This window comes from Mytilus galloprovincialis, chromosome 3, assembly GCF_965363235.1.
Source record: "Mytilus galloprovincialis chromosome 3, xbMytGall1.hap1.1, whole genome shotgun sequence".
NCBI classification, from domain to species: domain Eukaryota; kingdom Metazoa; phylum Mollusca; class Bivalvia; order Mytilida; family Mytilidae; genus Mytilus; species Mytilus galloprovincialis.
In genome coordinates this window covers 39,531,439-39,551,470 of record NC_134840.1, presented here as the reverse complement: position 1 = coordinate 39,551,470, position 20,032 = coordinate 39,531,439, and the positions used below count along the sequence as shown (strand labels likewise).

The following is a 20,032-nucleotide window of genomic DNA, read 5'->3' as shown; positions in this document are numbered from 1 at the left end:
AGGCCTGACGTAAGTTAAATGATTTTCTTCACGAGTTGCTGCTTATTTTGGACATGTATTACACGAACACTTTTTATTTATAGGATCAATCGTGCATTGGTGAGTTGATAGGGATTTTATCTTATGATGAGATTTGATTTTTTTTTTACATATTTCCTGCCTTTTTTAATTGAAATATAAACGTCGATATCATCATTTCTTCACTTTCAGCATTATCCAAAATTACTATTCATGTCCATGCTCCATAAAAAGGGGGGAGAGGTATGTACTTTTCTAACTATTTACCTTTACAACACCATCACCCAATATATATATATATATATATATATATATATATATATATATATATATATATATATATATATATAACTCGTCAAAACATCAACCCAACAATGTTAGATCTGTAAATAAGCAAATTTGCAGATCTAACATTGTTGGGTTGATGTTTAGACGAGTTGTATATACATGATGTACACAGCCATGTATCACCATCATTGATGGCGATCCGATGGATACATCTGTTGTAGAGTTGTCACTGACTCAGACGTACTTATATATATATATATATTTTTTAAATTAGCACTATTATATATATACGGTATTAGAAAAATCAGGAACCATGCAGATCATTAATTTGTTATCTGCTTGACCATAGTAATTTTTTTCTCATAAAATTTGGGATCAAAATATCTTTTTTTATTAGGAGAAAAACATACCCCCCTTTTTTGAAGTTAAATGTACGAATCTCTTAGTATTCTGATATGAATAGTATTTTACTGGAAATGTTTAAAAAAAAATATTGATGATAACGTAAATATTTTATTAAAAAAAGACAGGAAATATGTCGGTGAACAAAAAGTTCAAATCTAATTGAAAGTTTAAGTGCCCATGAACTCATTGTTCATGCACGAGTGTTCTATTCATAAAAAGTGTCCGTGTAACAACTAAAAAGAGTCCGTGTATCGTCTAAAAAGAGTCCGAGTATCGTCTAAAAAGAGTCCGTGTAACACCCGTTAATGTACTGTTTTTCTATAGCTCTGCGGGGGCAAAGTCGTACAAATTTTTATGCAATCACTAAGTATACAAAATTAATTTCGAATTTATTGTGTTACATTGCATGAAGTGTTTTCAATATGAATATGAAAGTATTAGAATATCATTTCTGATATCAATGAGACAAAGTCAATACAATTTATAATTTCTTCCTGGTTTTTAATAATCTTGTCTAGGATATGTTAAAGTATTGAGTATATTTAACAATTTTAATATTTGTAACCCGGTAAATCAATTTTCTTATTGATTCAGTCACCTTTATTCAAATTTTTTTTATATACAAATGCATAAACGTAAATTGTTATGTTGGACATGCAATTGCTCACCGTTATTGGAAATAGAGAAGTTCTGCAAATGAGCGATAAACAATCCATCACTGTCATCAATGTTACATGGTTTTAGTTTATCTATTACTGCGATCATAATATAGATACTTCTTTAATTAATTTTCATACTCCTTATTTTCATAAATATTTATTATAACTTCATGCCTGACCTGATCAAGACATTAAGTAAAATTCGTCTTTGGAATTTTGCCAAGTATTCTTCGCATGAACTTGTTGAGTTTGTTTTTATTGAATGTATACACAGCCACTTTAGAAAACGTATTCTTGATGTACAGTTCTAAAGATGCATACCAAATGTACATCTGTAAAGCTGTATATAAACTGTACAGTTGTAAAGCTGTATATAAACTTAACATCTGTAAAGCGGTATATCAACAGTAAAGCTTTACAGGTGTACAGTTTATATACAGCTTTACAGGTGTACAGCTTATATACGCTTTACAGATGTATATTTGATATGCATTTTTAGCACTTTACTTGTACTAAAGAAGCTGTGTATAACTACCAGATATCTGTACTTTTTTCTGATTATCTTAATTGTAAAATAACAGCTGCAATTAATAAGATGAATATTGTGTTTACCAATGAGTTGCGAACGAGTAAAAAAAAACTTGATATTGCATCGGTTTAATTAATTTATTCAAATCGTTTCTGTAGCTATAAAACCAGGTTCAATCCATCATTCATTACACACGAAAATGCCTGTACCATATCAGGAAAATAACAGTTGTTATCCATTCGTTTGATGTGTTTGGCTTTTGATTTTTGCCATTTGATTACGGTCTTTCCTTTAGGAATTTTCCTCTAACCTTTGCCATGCCAACGGTAAGTGGCTGGCGATTTTTTCCCCAGCTGCTTTTTCAATTTATTTTAGTTAAACTTTCTAGAGATCTAAAGTACCGAACAACATGATACATATTCCATATATAGATAATAGCAATATATGAAAATGTCATGTATCAATAAATTTTGCCTCCGACTGCATGCGTGCGCTCTGTTTATAGTTTTTTACCCTGAATTTGTATTGATGGTTGAGATGAAGGCAAAACGAACTAATGGATAAGTGAGCGCAGAAAACAGTACACAACAAATATCCACAAACACTCATCCCTTAATAAATAATGTATCCTCTATTTCATCACAGTCTTAAATTTAAGGTTAACCGGCCATGTAATTGAAAAACTCCGGGATAACAGTTATTTGGTTATCTTATTTTTTGTAAAGCATTTCGTCAAGTAATAGAAGATCTAGAAAAACTATACTTTGATTGCTGGTGCTGATCGAGGTTAATGAGTTGGAATACGCAATTTATTTTCAATCTGTTTTGAAAACCATCATGTTGTAATTCTGATAAATATATTGTCGAATAATTATAAAAGCTGATCTTCGTGTGGCCAATCAAGAAATGTATTTCATCATTACAAAAAAGGGAACCTACTAATAAGCTTGAATAGAATAGTAAGATGGCTTAAAATGGGGGGAGGGGGAAGCATTGTAAAATAAAAACTGAACAAGAAACAACAAACAACAAACGAACAACAAAACGTAAAGCTTTCATTAAGAGGCGACAAGCTTTAAAAAGGTGTTGTTTATTGATGTATAGTTTTTACAAGTAAGGACTTGGTATATTTGCTAATGAGACATCCACCCGCCAGAGGTAAAGAACGTGTGTTTCAAGTTTAGGGCACAGTTTGGCTTTCAACCGACTCCCAGCCAACCAGTCTTTGTTCTTACTGTTCTTGTTCAGCTTTGACCCAGCCGAGGATCGAACACAAAACTTTTCGCGCTCCACAAGACCAACAAGGCAGTTTAGAAGTAAACAAACAAATAAATGTAGAAAACATATTAACAACTCACTTTCGGAAATATCAATTACTTTGTGTGATTTACCCGATTAAATTAAAAAAAAATGCGTATGGCACTAAATGTGTAACTACTCATTAAAACTCGTCCAAGGACAATTGTAGGCGATTAAAGAGTAACAAATATAAAAAAGAGAGAGTTAATAATAGCGTCATTTCTTGCACTATAAAATACAAATGTCAGTTTATTATACAAGGCATTACTTGTAATTACTAGCGGCAGCATGGCTGTAGTCCTCCGCAGTTCAGTGATAACTTTTGATTACTCTTTAGATAACATAGTATGTGATTACCACAGTCATAAAAAGTAACAGTTGAGAAATCGTTTTCCAATACCAATTCGATGACCTATGATCTTTGTTTGTTTCATCAATAGGTGTTATCAGTCATCGGTATCTCCAAGGAAAGTCTATCAAGCATCAATTGACTGTACAATCCCAGTCCATACAAATAATCATTGAGACAACATGAGTGCTATAAAGATATTGCCTAGAAACTATAGGTGAGTGCTGGGTTCATAAACAACTATGCAGATTCTCGTGTACTTAACGTGATTTTCATTTAATTTCAATAATGTATATCTTTTTTTGAACGATTTTAAGCACGGAAAATACAAAATCAAAGATAGATGAAAGACAGACGACACAAAGAAGACCAAACACAAATGATCTGTCAGTTTTCTTCTTTCGGACTGGCTTGGCTTTCATTGCAGTTGTTTTGCTTGAACAAAAATTATTAATCAATTAGTGCATCTTACGTAAATGATAATGTTTATACAAAAAACATATGCTATGCAAAATGTAAAATCACAAAAATACTGAACGAGGAAAATTCAATCGTAAAGTCCCTAATCAAATGGCAAAATCAAATGACAAAACACATCAAACGAATGGACAACAACTGACATATTTCTGACTATATTCAAATCTGTAATTGAATATTTTTCCAAAAAGTTTTTATGGTAAATACTATTGTTGCTAAGAAGATAACTTTGATTTATGATGGTGTATCACTGCATAAATAAAATCCCGCCGTGTTTGTTTTTAATCCTTATGTGAAATATAAAAGCTCCAGCTTAAAAACTTTCGAGAATAGTTGATTTAAAGTTTTTCAAACCTTTTATAAACATAACTTTAATTTTAAAACTTTGTAAAACTAACAAAAGGTGGATGAATGATATGAGCAAAAATTGCAATAAGTGTAAATTATCTAACTCTTACAAAATTAGGAAATGATAATTGATGAACAAATAGTAATGATATATTTGAATATAGCCATATGGATATGTTTTCAGGCTTCAAACATTGTAAATATAAGAAAACTTTTCATCTGCCAAAATTGAGTGAAATATTTTGAAATATGGTAGAATTAAAACATTTCTGGGTCATCAACATTTATCTTGGGTGTTTCAAAGCAAAATTATTTTGGGATTTGGTGACTGATAGAATATTTTGGAAAAATGAGGTTACATGGTTACTAAAGCTTGTACACCGGTAAAAAAGTAGTGGAAATTTGATTGGTTCTCTTCCAGTAATAGTTATTTTCTTATATGCAGTGAAATGTTATTTGAAATTTTGTGTATAGTACTGGACAGGATAAAACTTTACTCATGCGAAGTATCTTGGCTTAATTCTAAACAAAGATAAATTAAACGTGCAAATTTAACAAAGACTAATAGAGGAAATCAATAGGGGTATTACACCATAACATAAACATAAAAAAAATTACATGAATGTTTTATTACAAGTACCGAGACACGTCTTATAGCACTGCAAATTCAGACTCGGTATTACAGTCATATTTGGGAATAAGTCACGTTCGGTACGTAGCAGACGGACCACATAGTTAAAAAATAATCTGAGACGTGACAAATGTCACTTAGACACCTTGTACAGATCAACCAATTCGTTATGGTGTCCATAAAATTACGGAGTGTCAAGTTTAACCTTTCATACCAATATCTCTGTTGGAGCAGGTTCTGCGCAAGGATAAATTCCTGTATATGAAGTCAGTATAACGTATCAATTCAGATATGTAAACACCCTACGGCGGAGCAGATGGTATGTTAACAATATACTGCTTAGGAATGAGAAATTAATAATTGGAAAGTTCAAATCATCCCGTTTGTCATAAGATTTTAGTGTGAAGTCATCCACCTGTCAATATTGAGGTAAAGATCAAGGAATGAAGCAGTCTTTTTCGTATCAGTAGTATCCTTAATTTGAAGTTCACTGGTATATATAAGATGCAACTAATGACTGAAATATGGGTTATTCTGTTTAATCAGATGATGAAGTCGATCTTTCATTTGAGCATGGGAAATATAGTATAAAGCGTAGAAAAATCAAAAGTCTTAATGTTCATGCTAAATTACAGAGATTGTGATCTAAGATTAAGCAGTTGATTTTTTTTGAGAGTCGTCATCTAATTGACACCACTTTTTGAATATATCTCATCACAATACTTTTGAAGGCTATCTTTTACTGTAGTTGAATAGTAGTCAACACTTTAGAAAGATGTTTAGTCGAATATCTTGATGATCCAGCTATGTATCGTCCCATAAACGGAGTTTTGTGATGTTTTGGTATACAGTATAATGACGGTAGATTGTAAAAACTTATCGAAGATACCAGGCGTATAATTTAGTAAACTAAACACTATTTATTCTACAGATGAATCATCAGTGGCACTTGAATCATACCAATTGAAAACCCGAATCGGATTGAAGAGAATTGAAAGCATAATATTTCTAAATACATTTAAACTATTTTTCCAATTTTAGGGAGCAAATATAAAAAAGAAGATGTGGTATGATTGCCAATGAGACAACTATCCACAAAAGACCAGAATGACACAGACATTAACAACTATAGTTCACCGTACGGCCTTCAACAATGAGCAAAGCCCATACCGCATAGTGGGCTATAAAAGGCCCCGATAAGACAATGTAAAAGAATAGCTCATATTGCAACCCCCTCTTTTTTTCTTTATATAAAAGCGGATAACTTGTCCGTTTTTGTCCTATTCATTTGGCATTGAATTGCCGAATCTATTCATGCATACATGCAATTAGAAAACCATAATGAGACACCAACTCACAAACCCTTAAACATGAAACTTGTCAAAATACGATCATATGTTTGCAGTAACGCATCAAATATATAATGCATGTATATAAAATGAGATGGTTGGTATACGTCAATAAGGTAATGCTCAAAGAATACATTAAAATAATAAAAGACATCTTAAGTCTTAAACATTAACAATGATTCTTTACCAAAGCCTAAACACTAAATTAACTCTAGTCTAGACAACTTATAACTAATTTTACAGACTGCTATAGAACATCTATCAACGCCAAATCCGTGAAGGACAACACTCGTTAATGTTTTATATAGGCAAAGATATCAACTGAAGATGTTTCAGACTATGGAAAAGAGCATTTTCACGTGGCGAATTTATCTTGTTTTTATAATTTTACTCCTTCAGGAAATAACAAATTGTGTGTAGAAGAATGAAAAATAAATTTAAACTATCCAGAAAGCAAAAAATTGTTTAATAAGTATAGCAGACCACAAAAAAAAAAAAAAAAAAACACACACATTCAACGATACCGCATCGAAGTTCATAATGAGAAATCTTTTTGAAGTAATCAAAATTATCATTAGTAAACAAACAACCATTCTCCATTAGCCGTCGAATACAACAACATGCCAGTTGATTTCCATAAAACCAGACGCTGAAAAAGTAACGAAGTCGGCAATCAAAAATCATAGACGAAAGACAGAAAATCCATAAACAAAAGAGAGACGAAAAGACAAACGGGTATAAACACACAACACAGAATACTAAGCAACACTGAATTCACTGGAATTAAATCGCCATTCATTTGAAACACCGTATTACCTAATATAAATAATCTCCGAATATAAGTCTTTTGGGCCGAAGAAACCACAAACATTTATTTAAAAATATAATTTATCTTAAAAAACATATATTGTGAAGGTTCATAATTAGAAAGTGAATAACGTGATTACATAACTACATTGCAGACATTCTATAAATGTGACTTTTCATTGACTTATAGTGAGCAATCAGTCAAACATTATTTTCATACAAAAGAGATCACGAAAAAAAAAGCAATAGCTAGATAAATTATAATATATACTTTCAATATTCATTATTTTTAACGTAATATCAATTTCAGGGCCAAGTCAGTCGTTCGCGTTTCTACTCTAAAACACTTGACAATTTGAACTTTATTGTACTATTGTGTTTTGTTTGAAACTGTTTGATGGTGCAGCTTACTTAACAGGACTGTCTTCACTCCGAATAATATAGAAGGAGGTAACCAAGATAATTGAATATTGCTAACTGTAGCTACGCATGTAAACCTATTTCATCGATTTTTTTCGAATTGATTTTCGAGGATCGTTTACTTATTGCCACTTTTTATTCCTCTGATCGAGAAATTAAAATAAGTGGTGTAAATACTGGTGTACACATTAGTGTCTATTCCGGTGTCATACCACACGTACTAGATTTTGTAAATAGTTTCTATGCAATTGTGCTTGGATAGAAAAAGTTTAATTCAAGTCATGGGCCTCGTATCGTGTGTTTATTCTTTGTTTTTGTATTTACAACTTGTTAACTAGTTTTTTAAGAAGTACTTAAGTTATAAAGAATAAATTTGAGTGTCAAAATATCCGTCTTAAAATGACTTTACTTAACATTAAACCGACAATTTTCTGGTAAAGTTCTAAGCAGATATGTGTTATGGTAATATATAATTGGTTTGTCTGATGTTTTTCATTGACCTACTTTCAATTTAATTATGTCTTACTATGTGTGCTGGATATACAACTAAATAGAAGTATTCTCTTTATAATTATCATTCCGAACGGATGATATACTGATGTTTTGTATATGATTTTGAACAAAGGAACGAGTCTGTCTAATTCAACCGGCCTTTGTAATCATCACTTTCGTCGAGGAGCAAGGTTTTCTGTTCCTCTTTAATATTATAATAGGAAGATATGATAAGATTTTTAAATGAAGCAACCCTTAACCTGAATTCATATGATTTAGAAGGTAAGTAACTTTAGCTTGAGGTACGTCCTTAACAATGAGCGAAATACATACCGCATAATAAAAACTATAAAAGGCCCGAAACCACAAATGTAAATCATTCAGTCGTATTAACAGATTGATTTTTTTTTATTATATTTGTTCTGAAATATTACTCCAGATCAATGTGTGTAATGTCATGTTACATGATAACATCATGCAGTATATTTGTGAAAAAAATCTTCCTTCTTCCGACTATCTTTGAACTAAAGAGGTTTAACCCTGTCCAATTTTTTTTTAGATTAGGTTCCAAAAGGGGTTATTTTCTAGTAGACAAAGGGTTGCAAATAATAAGGATTTGAAGTACCATATGTATACGCAGTACATGTTTCAGATTGAACGATTCTATTCATTTTCGTCTAATCAGCTAATCAGTCTTTATAATAAAACGCTCTTAATGCACGTCTGACACATATTTAGGAATAGCAGACAAAACAATTTAATAACAAACAAAAACGTCATTTTCGGATGTTTACATAATTTCCTCATCTATTTAATGTTTTCAGAGACAATTCAAATGTTCATGCTATGAATATCTTACTTGCTTTTAACTAATTGTATTAAGACACTATCCATAATCACAAAACTTGTAGCGTTTGAATAGTTTGTTCACAGAGCTAAAGAAATTTTTTATGTCGTGAGAAATAGTCGATTTTTCTTGAAAACATTAGCCATCCAAATAATGTAAATATCTACTTTATGTCTCAAACGTTTTGTGCAAAAAGAAACCTTAAGCTTGCAACGGAATTAAATCGTTCCCATGGGCCAAGAATGTCATTTAATAAAGAGATGTTTGAAAAAAAAATTGCACTGCAAATATCTATAACAAAGATACAATTCATCTTTTTATCTTGTTCAGATTCAAACTGAAATTCATTTCCTGGTCTAGAGATTTCAATGAAGATTTTCAACAACTTTCAGGTTAGTATACATAAATCATTTAAACAGATTTATTCCAAGAAAATTCTAATAAGGCAAATATAAGACATCTTATATTCTGTTCATATATCATTTTCTAATTCTGGTAACCTTGAATCACCAACAACTAATATCAAAGAAGATCAATTGAGCATGATTTTCACAAGTTTGCTACATGTTATAAATGGCATTATACAAGATATTATTGATTGAAAGAACATCAAATTACATTGAGGATAACAATTCCATCAGCAAGAACATCGTTTTTACCTATAAAAAAAACTTGGAATTGATATTATTTATTGTTTCATCGTTTAAATAGAAGAACTGCTAGTCTCTGGGATTTTGATCACAGCACATGTATATTTGCATTCTAGGTTAAACCATTAACAATGTTCTAACTTGTATGTAGTTTTAATTTCTTTGGAGTAAAGGTTTTATTTAAGTTGTATTTTATTTACAGTTGAATTTGCATTCCAAATTATAAATATCACATCATCCATCATGCCCATTCATGATTTTTAAGATACTGAAAGAAATAAATCTTTACAGAAAATAAATATTATTTCTTAACAATTCTCTCCAGCAATCCTGGAAAAAAACCAATTGAATTAGAAAAAACAACAACAAAACATGTTAAAAGTAAAAAAAATGTTAATAAACATGAAATGGAAGATATCTATAATAATTTAACAATATCATTGGAAAGTATCCGAAATTCTATATTACAATTGTATTGCTGAAAAATACAATAAATGAGGCAAGTAAGCTTCCCATCAGATATAACACAAATGTACGATAATAACAATCTATTTTAAGCATCAGCAACCACAAGTGGTGAAAAAAAACACATATGAAAATGCATAATACTATATATTTCTACTTTGATTATATGGGTCTATGTTCAAAAATTAAGAAAAATCGATGACATAATATGAAAACTCATTAGCATTAAAATACACCAACAGATTTGACTTAAAACAAGTGAACTTTTAAAGATCGTGTTCGAACAGCCTTTGGTGACTTAACAATATCCATTGCGTGTACACATAACACAATTCGTGATCGGGTAAAATAATGGTTATGATAACATAATAAGTCAGTGAAAGTCAAATATGCTTTGTCACAATACAAATGCAACAAAGCGACAAGGCCCTATAAAATTCGTTAGCTAGCTATAAAATCAGCTTTAACCCACAATTTTCTATATCCGAAATGCCTGTACCAAGCCAAGTTAGTATTATCACAGTTGTTATCCGTTCGTTTGATGTGTTTTAGCATTTGACTTTGCCATTTGTTTTTGGACTTTCCATTTCAGTTTTTCTCGGATTTTGGTATTTTTGTTATTTTACTTATCAATGTAGAAATGCGCATATGGTGCAAATTTAATATCGTTAATGTTATTTTCGAATTGGCAATAACACCACATATCTTTTTGTTAGATTCTATATACATATTTGCTTGAAGTGTTCTAGCTATTTTCGTTTTAGATAGAAACTGCACACCTTTCCAAATATCCCCTGAAATCTTGTAATTAATATTAAGATTTGAGCGCAACACCTAGCATAGAATGTACTTGTCACAAGATGTCTTTTACAGATCATGTTAATGTTGATAGCTCATATTAAATTTTACCCAAAACTATGCGTAAAAATCGCATGTTTAGATCAGTGACATTACAAACAACATATCTACACTCAAAGGAAAATAATCATAGTTTTAAAGGGTTGATTGGATTGCATTGTCAGAAGTCAAACACATAGTACTTTTATCGCCCCCTCTTTTTTATAACTGCCTGAACTCATACACAAAAAACAAAGAGAAATAGGAACAGTGTAAATAAATTATATAATATTGATAACACCAAAAGTAGTAGTACAAATAGTAATAATAATAATAATAAAAATAAATTGGTATTGATGCATGGTTAGATATTTGAAGGATTCATATTGTTATAAAAAAAAAGAACTTTTTTTATAAATCGATACAATATTAATTTGTCGTTCACACACACACAATAAAAAAAAAACAATAATTTGCTTGAAGACACCTCGTCATTTATAATATAAAGTTATTTTGAAGCACGTCCTTCGATATTGTATTATTTTAGAATCATTTTATTGATCAAACCTTCAATTCAGGGTGAATAATATGATTATTCTTTACAAAGCAAATTATTTTGATTCTCTAAATAACACTTTCAGTCAATTAGAAGGCTTGTTTGTTTGTTCTTGATAAAGGATTTTAATGTTAAAAAGTGACGCGTTGTTTTTATAACTCCTGTTGCAGTAATGGATTTCGTAAATCTAAATACTTTTACTACAATGCGTACAATTCGATGAGAAGCGAGAGGATTTGATTAAAATGTTCATCGCAGCATTCTGATGTTTTAAAGACTATTTCACCGACCAAACTACCATGTGTAAATAAATCTCTTTGTAATATAAGGGTGCAGTCATGCTTTACAAATAAATATGCAACATACATGATAAATGTAAACATTTGATACGCAAAATTAGATATAAAAATGATTTTCGTTTGACTTGATTTATACATTGGCATTTTAGTATGTAACAGATGTGATGTTGAAATTGATTTCTGATATCTTTTAAACATCTTCTTGTCCAAGTTTTCTGTCTAATATGGCCATAGGACCCACAGGTCCTTGGAAACCGCCACCATGTGACGACATTTGTCCTCTTTGTGCGGTTTCCCAAAGTTGTTTTTGCATAAGTGCCAGAGAAATTTTGTTAGTGTGTAGAAAATCCTTCATTGATATCATTTCGTCTGAATTGCGTCTATCGGAATCACTGTCGCTATCTGTTTTTTCACTCTTTTTATGTCGCGCACTTCCGTTTAAATGTCTGGGTGTAATGGCGTTTCGTCTTCCTCTTGATCTTTTTCGGCGTCGACAATGACAGTTTAATTTAGAAATCATCCAATTTAAAAACTGTTTTATCACAATGGATGTTACATTAAACAAACTATATATACAACAGCAACCTAAAACAATGAATATAAAATTTCCCAGGCGATAAAAATGTTTATTTTCATAGTCATCTTTTTGACTGACCACATAATCACCAAATCCAATCGTTGCAAAAGTGACAAAGCAAAAATAAATAGCTTCAAAGTACGTCCAGTCTTCCACCGGATAATACATAGCAGAAGCACAGCAGGCAACTACTACAGCTCCCAACAACAAAATAAGCATGACCCAATACACCGAAGGTTTCCACGTGTCTAATTGTTCATCGTCAGAGATATGAGAATTTCGTCTATCCTTGTTATCTATACCTTTTATTCGTAGTTTTCTTTCATGAATTGCTCGTAAGATATATGCAAGGAATGTGATGATTCTTTCCAGAAATAAATTGAAAAACAGAATGGCACCAGCGCATCCCAAAAATCCATAGAATATTAACAGTATTTTCCCACCAATCGTTCGTGGTGTTGTCATACCAAATCCTGAAAATATAATGAAATAATACATCAATTTCTTGTTTTTAAAAATAAGTATTTTGGCTTTTTATGCTTATAAAAAAAGATAATTTGATTTGATTAAAATGAATAAAATTGTTAAAAAGTGCAGATATTGTTGCATACAAATAAAGGATACCGGCATCATCTTGATTTTCTAACCTGGTGCCTTTTGGTAGCTATTATTCATGTGTTTCTTTGTCTAATATGTTCTCCTATTTATTTGTATTGTAGTCCTGTAATGTTATGTTGTCATTTTAATGTTATATTTAACATTGTCATTAACGCGGGAGGTTTGGCATGCCACAAAACCAGGTTCAACCCACCATTTTTTTCTTTAAAATGTCCTGTACCAAGTCAGGAATATGGTCATTGTTATAACATAGTTCGTTTCTGTGTGTGTTATATTTTAATGTTGTTTTTCCGTTGTGTCGTTTGTTTTCTCTTATATTTGAGTGTGAATTCACATTAGTATAAGACGTGTCACGGTACTTTTCTATCCCAAATTCATGTTTTTGATTTTGATGTTATATTTGTTATTCTCATCGGATTTTGTCTAATGCTTAGTCCGTTTCTGTGTGTGTTACATCTTAATGTTGTGTCGTTGTTCTCCTCTTATATTCAATGCGTTTCCCTCAGTTTTAGTTTGTAAACCCGATTTTGTTTTTTGTCCATCGATTTACGAGTTTTGAACACCGGTATACTACTGCTGCCTTTATTTATATGTATACCTAAGCAGACAAATCCAGATATGTGAGGTTAAAATTGAGTTCTAACAACAATGTAGATGTTCAACTGGGATTGCCAGATGTGTTCTTGATTCAAATCCCTTGAATGAGTCTTGTTATGTTTGTCTACTTGAACCATTATGGTTACAGATTGACTGCACCGACATATTGAGCGTGCAAATAAACCTCTGCACGATGAAAAATAGCATAGAAGAAGTTTGAACATAAATTCCTCAAGGTTAAAAAAATCTTGGATGTAATACATTTAGACTATTATAGGTTTAAGGAATTCTCATTTGTACATTTGTTTCTTTAGAGCACGTTAATCTTTTTCCTGTTCATATTTTGTAATGAAAGATATTGTTTATATCCATTGCGTCCAAACCCTTATAAGCAATGTTGTCTGTGGAAACAACCATACGTTTCTGACCGCCCTTACTAGATGAATAGATATATTGAATAGTATGTAAATATTCATATTTATGGACACATCCTATAAGTTCTGGAAGTAAAGGCAAAGATCAATTTATATGATAATACAGAATGCTTTTCGAAATCATTTTATAATAACAATACTTCAGGAACAAAATGGACATTTATTGAAAATTTTATTTTCAAATGCAATAAAATGATGAATTTAATGAATAATTAACGAATTTAAAAGTCAATCAATAAAATCAATGTATAACAAGCAAGTACGAAATAAATCTTAAATAAATCTGAACATATTATTAAATCAATTGATTTCCGATCTTCTGGTGAAATAATACTTTTTTGTTCACGAAGATTCGGGACTTGAAAGAGTAAATTCATTATATGTATGTGAAATAGCCCTACACATCGTTGTCAATATAATTGAATTTTAACTATCATACAATTGAGAGGTTTATGCAGCTATAAAATCAGGTTTAATCTACCATTTCTACTTAAGAAAATGCCTGTACCAAGTCATTCTATGACAGTTGTTATCCATTCGTTTGATGTGATTGAGTTTTTGATTTTGCCATTTGATTATGGACTGTCCGCTTTGAATTTACTAAAGAGATTAGTATTTTTGTGATTTGGTTTCAACATCATTGCTGGCTTGTATTTTACTAATTACACTCCTACTGTTTATTTCTCCTATAAGTAACTTACGGATCTACCTTTTTAATGACAAATTCATTTTTGTAACAGCTAGACGAGTTAATAGTGCTTCAAAAAAGGAAAAGAAAAAGTGAAATTACAGAACTTGTTTTCTTGCTACAAAACAAAATATGTAAACTTAATTAAAGTAATAATATCCAAGTTATCTTCCCTTAACAACGATGAACCAAAAAAAAAAAAAAAAAACCCCAAAAAATAACGAATCAAAGAAAACATGTTTTGTATTTTATATAAACATACATGATTATAACATTTTCTTCATTTGGATTGAAAAAAAGTCTTAAATAAGGCCGTTAGCTGTCTCGTTTGAATTGTTTTACCTTGTCATTTCGGTGTCTTTTATAGCTGGCTATGCGGTATGGGCTTTGTTCCTTGCTGAAGGCCGTACGGTGACCTAAAGTTGTTAATTTCTGTGTCATTTGGTCTCTTGTGGAGAGTTTTCTCATTGGCAATCATACCACATCTTCTTTTTTTATATTTAAAAATAAATAACGTTACTCTCACACAATTTGCATATTTTTATTTCATCATGTTGTCATATCGAACTTGTTGTTTTATTTCAGTTACTCTTCTGAAACCATTTAAACAGTAAGTTGTGTTTATACAAACAACCGAGTGTTCAATATTTTTTTAATCTAAACTCCCTTACAATACAGTCTTACAAAGAGGTAATCCAGCACCACAAAACGTGGTTTAACCCATTACTTTTCGAAAGGCCAGTAAAAACAAGACGGTTTTATTTTCCTTTTACAACAAACATTGAAATATTTTCCAATGTTTTCTCTTGATAAAAAAGTAAAACTTTGAAATCACCATTGAGTAAAGAATAACTATTATTACATATTCTGAAGAATAAAGCATTGAAAAACAATAACAGTTATTTTGTTAAACCAACTCTGTATTTTACAGATATGAGAAATCATTTTAATCCCTTATTTTCAAAACCATTGATCAAAAGGTCAGATTCTCGTTTTCCATTGATTTGATTCCATAAAAGCACAAACAAATGCCATTATGTAGATATTTACAAACATCATAACCACGTCCAACCTATTAGTTGTCATTGTCCCTATTGACCATTAAGATGCATCGTCACATTTCTTCATAATAACATGGTAACAATAATATAGATTTCAACCTATTATGTAAATATACATCATAAATATGTCCCTACGGATTAAAGTAACCATCTCTTGTATAACTCAGAGACCAACATTGTTCTAACAAACAGCATATGTTATACTGTCCGCATATTGATTAACTATGTGATAGTATTGACACTCTTGAAGTCTTATTTGTTCATAGAAACGCTGGTATCACCATTTCCATAGAAATTGAAAACTGATCTTTCAAGTGTTATTCACTTAAGCTAGAGTCAAAAGTGCATGTAACATTTTAGAGTCAAGTAAATAATTTCCATATTCAATTTATACAATGTTGTATCTTTGTATAAATGTCAAATGATTTAAATATGGCATCATTTTCAAAGACCTGCATTAAAATGTTAGACGAAGCCTGATAAAACTAAAGCATCGTTTTTTTCAAATACACATTCTCAACTATCAATTTTTGTAATCACTAGCTTCTTTTCCCTGCAATTCATCTAAGATTACTTTCTACCATACACAGAATCATTTTGCTTTACTTTAGAGAATAACATACGTTAGAGAGAGAGATGAGATATTACATGAAGAGAAAGAGTTTGCGATCGTCATGAACAAATGAATATACATGCAATTTTTGCCACTGAACTTATCATCTTCATTGTATGACTAAATATACTCTGAGTAGGTGTGATATCTGAAACTGGTATTGCTGTTAGATTACTTATTAAATGCACAAAAGACCTTCGGGATTTCATATTGTGCGTGTATTTTCATACATATCAATGCTATTATTGTATATAAATATACAGAACAATAACAGGATTGGATGTTTTGTGTTAACATTCATGTTTATGTTATAATGTTTTACACGATTAAGTTACTATAAATTATTTTCAGAAAGTAGAAACATTCCGCGATACAATAGTAAGTATTGTTAGACATGTAACCGTGTTACAGTGTAGCAATGCGTGCTTTAATGACAAGAAAATTGTAAAAAAACTATAAATTTGCTTTCAGTAAGTGGGAGGTAATCTTTCTTTGAAACGATCTTTAGTATTATTAGTCATGATACAATGTTTTTATGTTCGTGTAATACGTTTTATTATTGACTTGGGACTTATTTTGTGGTAGATTGTTTTGCTATCATACATGTTTGCTGCTTTATTAATCAAGGTATTTTTGTCATGGGGGTACTGCTACATTGTTGTACTGACTACCCACTCCACCAAATATTTATTCGCATGTTTAAATTCTAGAATCTCTCCAGTCGACTCGTTATGGCTTCATCAGAATTCATAATTCGACAACAATTGATTTCAGATATATCTTGGTTTGTAGAATATAATGCAAAAGCAATCAAATACTATTAAACACCTGTCCATTGTTCAAAGCCGTAAGGTAATTGTTAGATAACGTTTTTTTGGTGATCAGGTGTTTACATCATGTTCACTTTGTAAAGAAAAATGGTAAAACAAATAGATTGGAATAACGTATGATATGAAACCAAGCTATCAATTATTCTATGACTTGAAGGTAATTTTAAATCGATAAAGTATTTGTGTAAACTATTGTTATCCTGATATCTTTAATTTCACATTCAGAACAATATGTAAAATATCAATTATCTATATGCAGCAGATGTCAAATGTCATTAAGAATTCATTCATGTCCAGTGCACGATGATTAATCAATATTGTAGACATCGCAATATCTACAATGTTAACACGATATTGTGTCAACATTGTTTACATTGTTTGAACCCTTATATATTGTTAACATCGTTGACATTGTTAACATCGCGATGTATACAATCTAGAAAATATATTGTGTTTACATTGTTTACATCACGATGTATACAATGTTAACGAGATGTTGTGTCAACATCGTATCATTGTTTCAACCCTTATATATTGTTTACATCGTTGACATCGTTAACATCGCGATGAATACAATGTTAACACGATGTTGTGACACAACATCTTATACATTGTTTGAACTCTTATATATTGTTTACATCGTTGACATAGTTAACATCGCCATGTATACAATGTTTACACGATATTGTGTGTACATCGTTTACATTGTCTTAACTCTTATATATTGTTTACATCGTTGACATCGTAAACATCGTATTGTATACAATGTTAAAAAGATTTTGTGTTTACATTGTTTACATCGCCATATAAACTATGTTGACACTATTTTGTGTCAAATTAGAGCTATAACATCACATTTAATTAAAATATTTGTTGTTAAAAAAAAACATAAAAATGCAAACTATATATATGTAATCGACAAACTTCATTGAATAATTATTATATAAATGAATAAAAAAACTTTTTATTGATATTGTCAACATCACAATGTATACGATGTGAACGATGTAAATACAAAGGTATAGACTTGATACACATTATTTATACGATGTTGACGATGTAAATGATGTATAAACAATATTCAAACATCACGATATAAACGATGTTAACGATGTAAACAGAAAGTTATAGAGTTGATATACAACATAAACACGATGTTGACACGATATTGTCAACATTGCGATGTATACGATGTGAACGATGTAAACACAAAGGTAAAGACTTGGTTCACAACGTCAATACGATGTTGACGATGTAAAAACGATATTGTCAACATCACGATGTATACGATGTGAACGATGTAAACAGAAAGGTATGGACTCTATATTCAACATTAACACGATGTTGACACGATATTGTAAACATTGCGATGTATACGATGTGAACGATGTAAACACAAAGGTAAAGACTTGGTTCACAACATCTATACGGTGTTGACGATGTAAAAACTATATTGTCAACATCACGATGTATACGATGAGAACGATGTAAACAGAAAGGTATGGACTCTATATTCAACATAAACACGATGTTGACACGATATTGTTAACATCACGATGTATACGATGTGAACGATGTAAACACAAAGATTAAGACTTGGTTCACAACATTTATACAATGTTGACAATGTAATAACGATATTGTCAACATCACGATGTATACGATGTCAACGATGTAAACAGAAAGTTATAGAGTCGATATACAACATAAACACGATGTTGACACGAATCCCCAATTACGAATTGTTAACATCACGAATATACGATGTGACAAAGGTACAGAACATAAAGATAGGATACAATGTTAACACAATAACGACACTATAAAGTTGACATTGCGATGTTGACAATATCGACAAAACATCGTGCACTGGACATACTTCTAAGAATTAAATCATTTGTTGACAATACTAGTTCCTCTGGTTATATGCCTACAACTTCGTATTTACTTATGAAAAGGGGAATGTTCAACACAATCATGGTTTGATATCTTGAAATGAAAGCATACCGATCCCTCTTTAATGAAATTTTAGCTGAAAAAGGAAGTTGAATTCTATATTAGTATTTCGAACTTCTGTGTAGAAGTAGTGCTATTTAAAAATATGAAGTTTTCAATTGGACAACACAAATCCTCCGTTTTTTGGTCGCGTATAATAAAGTTTTTGTATCGATACCAAAATGTTGTGTAAAGCTTATACTGGTATAAATATAAACATCGTGGTATCATAGCCAATATCACAACTCTCCAGCAGAAACCAAATGACATAGAATAATGTAAAATACCCCTTACCTTAGGTATCGACAGACTGTACATATGTGTATCCCAGGATAGATTGGGGGATGATTTGGCGCAAACTAATTTTCAACAATAAGCAAAGCTCATACCGCATAGTCAGCTATAAAAGGCCCCGAAATGACAAATGTAAAACAATTCAAGCGAGGAACGGCCTAATTCATGTACAAAAATTGAACAAAAAACAATGATGAAACACATCAACAAATGACAACCACTGAATAACAGGCTCCTGACCTGGGACAGGCACATACATACAGAATGTGGCGGGGTTAAGCATGTTAGCCTTGCATTTAAGTTCTGTTTCAATTATCAAAACATTGTAATGCTGCGTTTTATTTTAGTAATTTTCATTGATTGGTCCAAATCATTCTCATAGACATGGTACTTTTCAATCAGATATGATCATCTGTAATTTAACAATATACTTTTATAGTTGCTTACATGACATACGTCGTACAAAATAAGATATGCTATAATGATATATTGATGAATGTCATTTCTAAGATTTTATTTTCTGTTTTGTCTAGAATGTTGTTGCATTGATTACATCGAAATCACTTTTTAACCCAAAAAATTAAAATAAATATCGTTATG

General features: G+C 30.9%; 1 protein-coding gene across 1 annotated transcript in view; it reads right to left on the bottom strand.

Moving 5' to 3' along the window:
* Nucleotides 1-9,719: 9,719 nt before the first annotated feature.
* The window catches only part of LOC143067910 (potassium channel, subfamily K, member 13-like), a 70,403-nt gene continuing 60,090 nt past the window's right edge, over nucleotides 9,720-20,032 (bottom strand). The window contains exon 2 of the mRNA XM_076241531.1: nucleotides 9,720-12,775. Within this exon, the coding sequence (XP_076097646.1) occupies nucleotides 11,916-12,775 (860 nt within the window). The 3' untranslated portion in view covers nucleotides 9,720-11,915. The remainder of the gene's footprint in view (nucleotides 12,776-20,032) is intronic.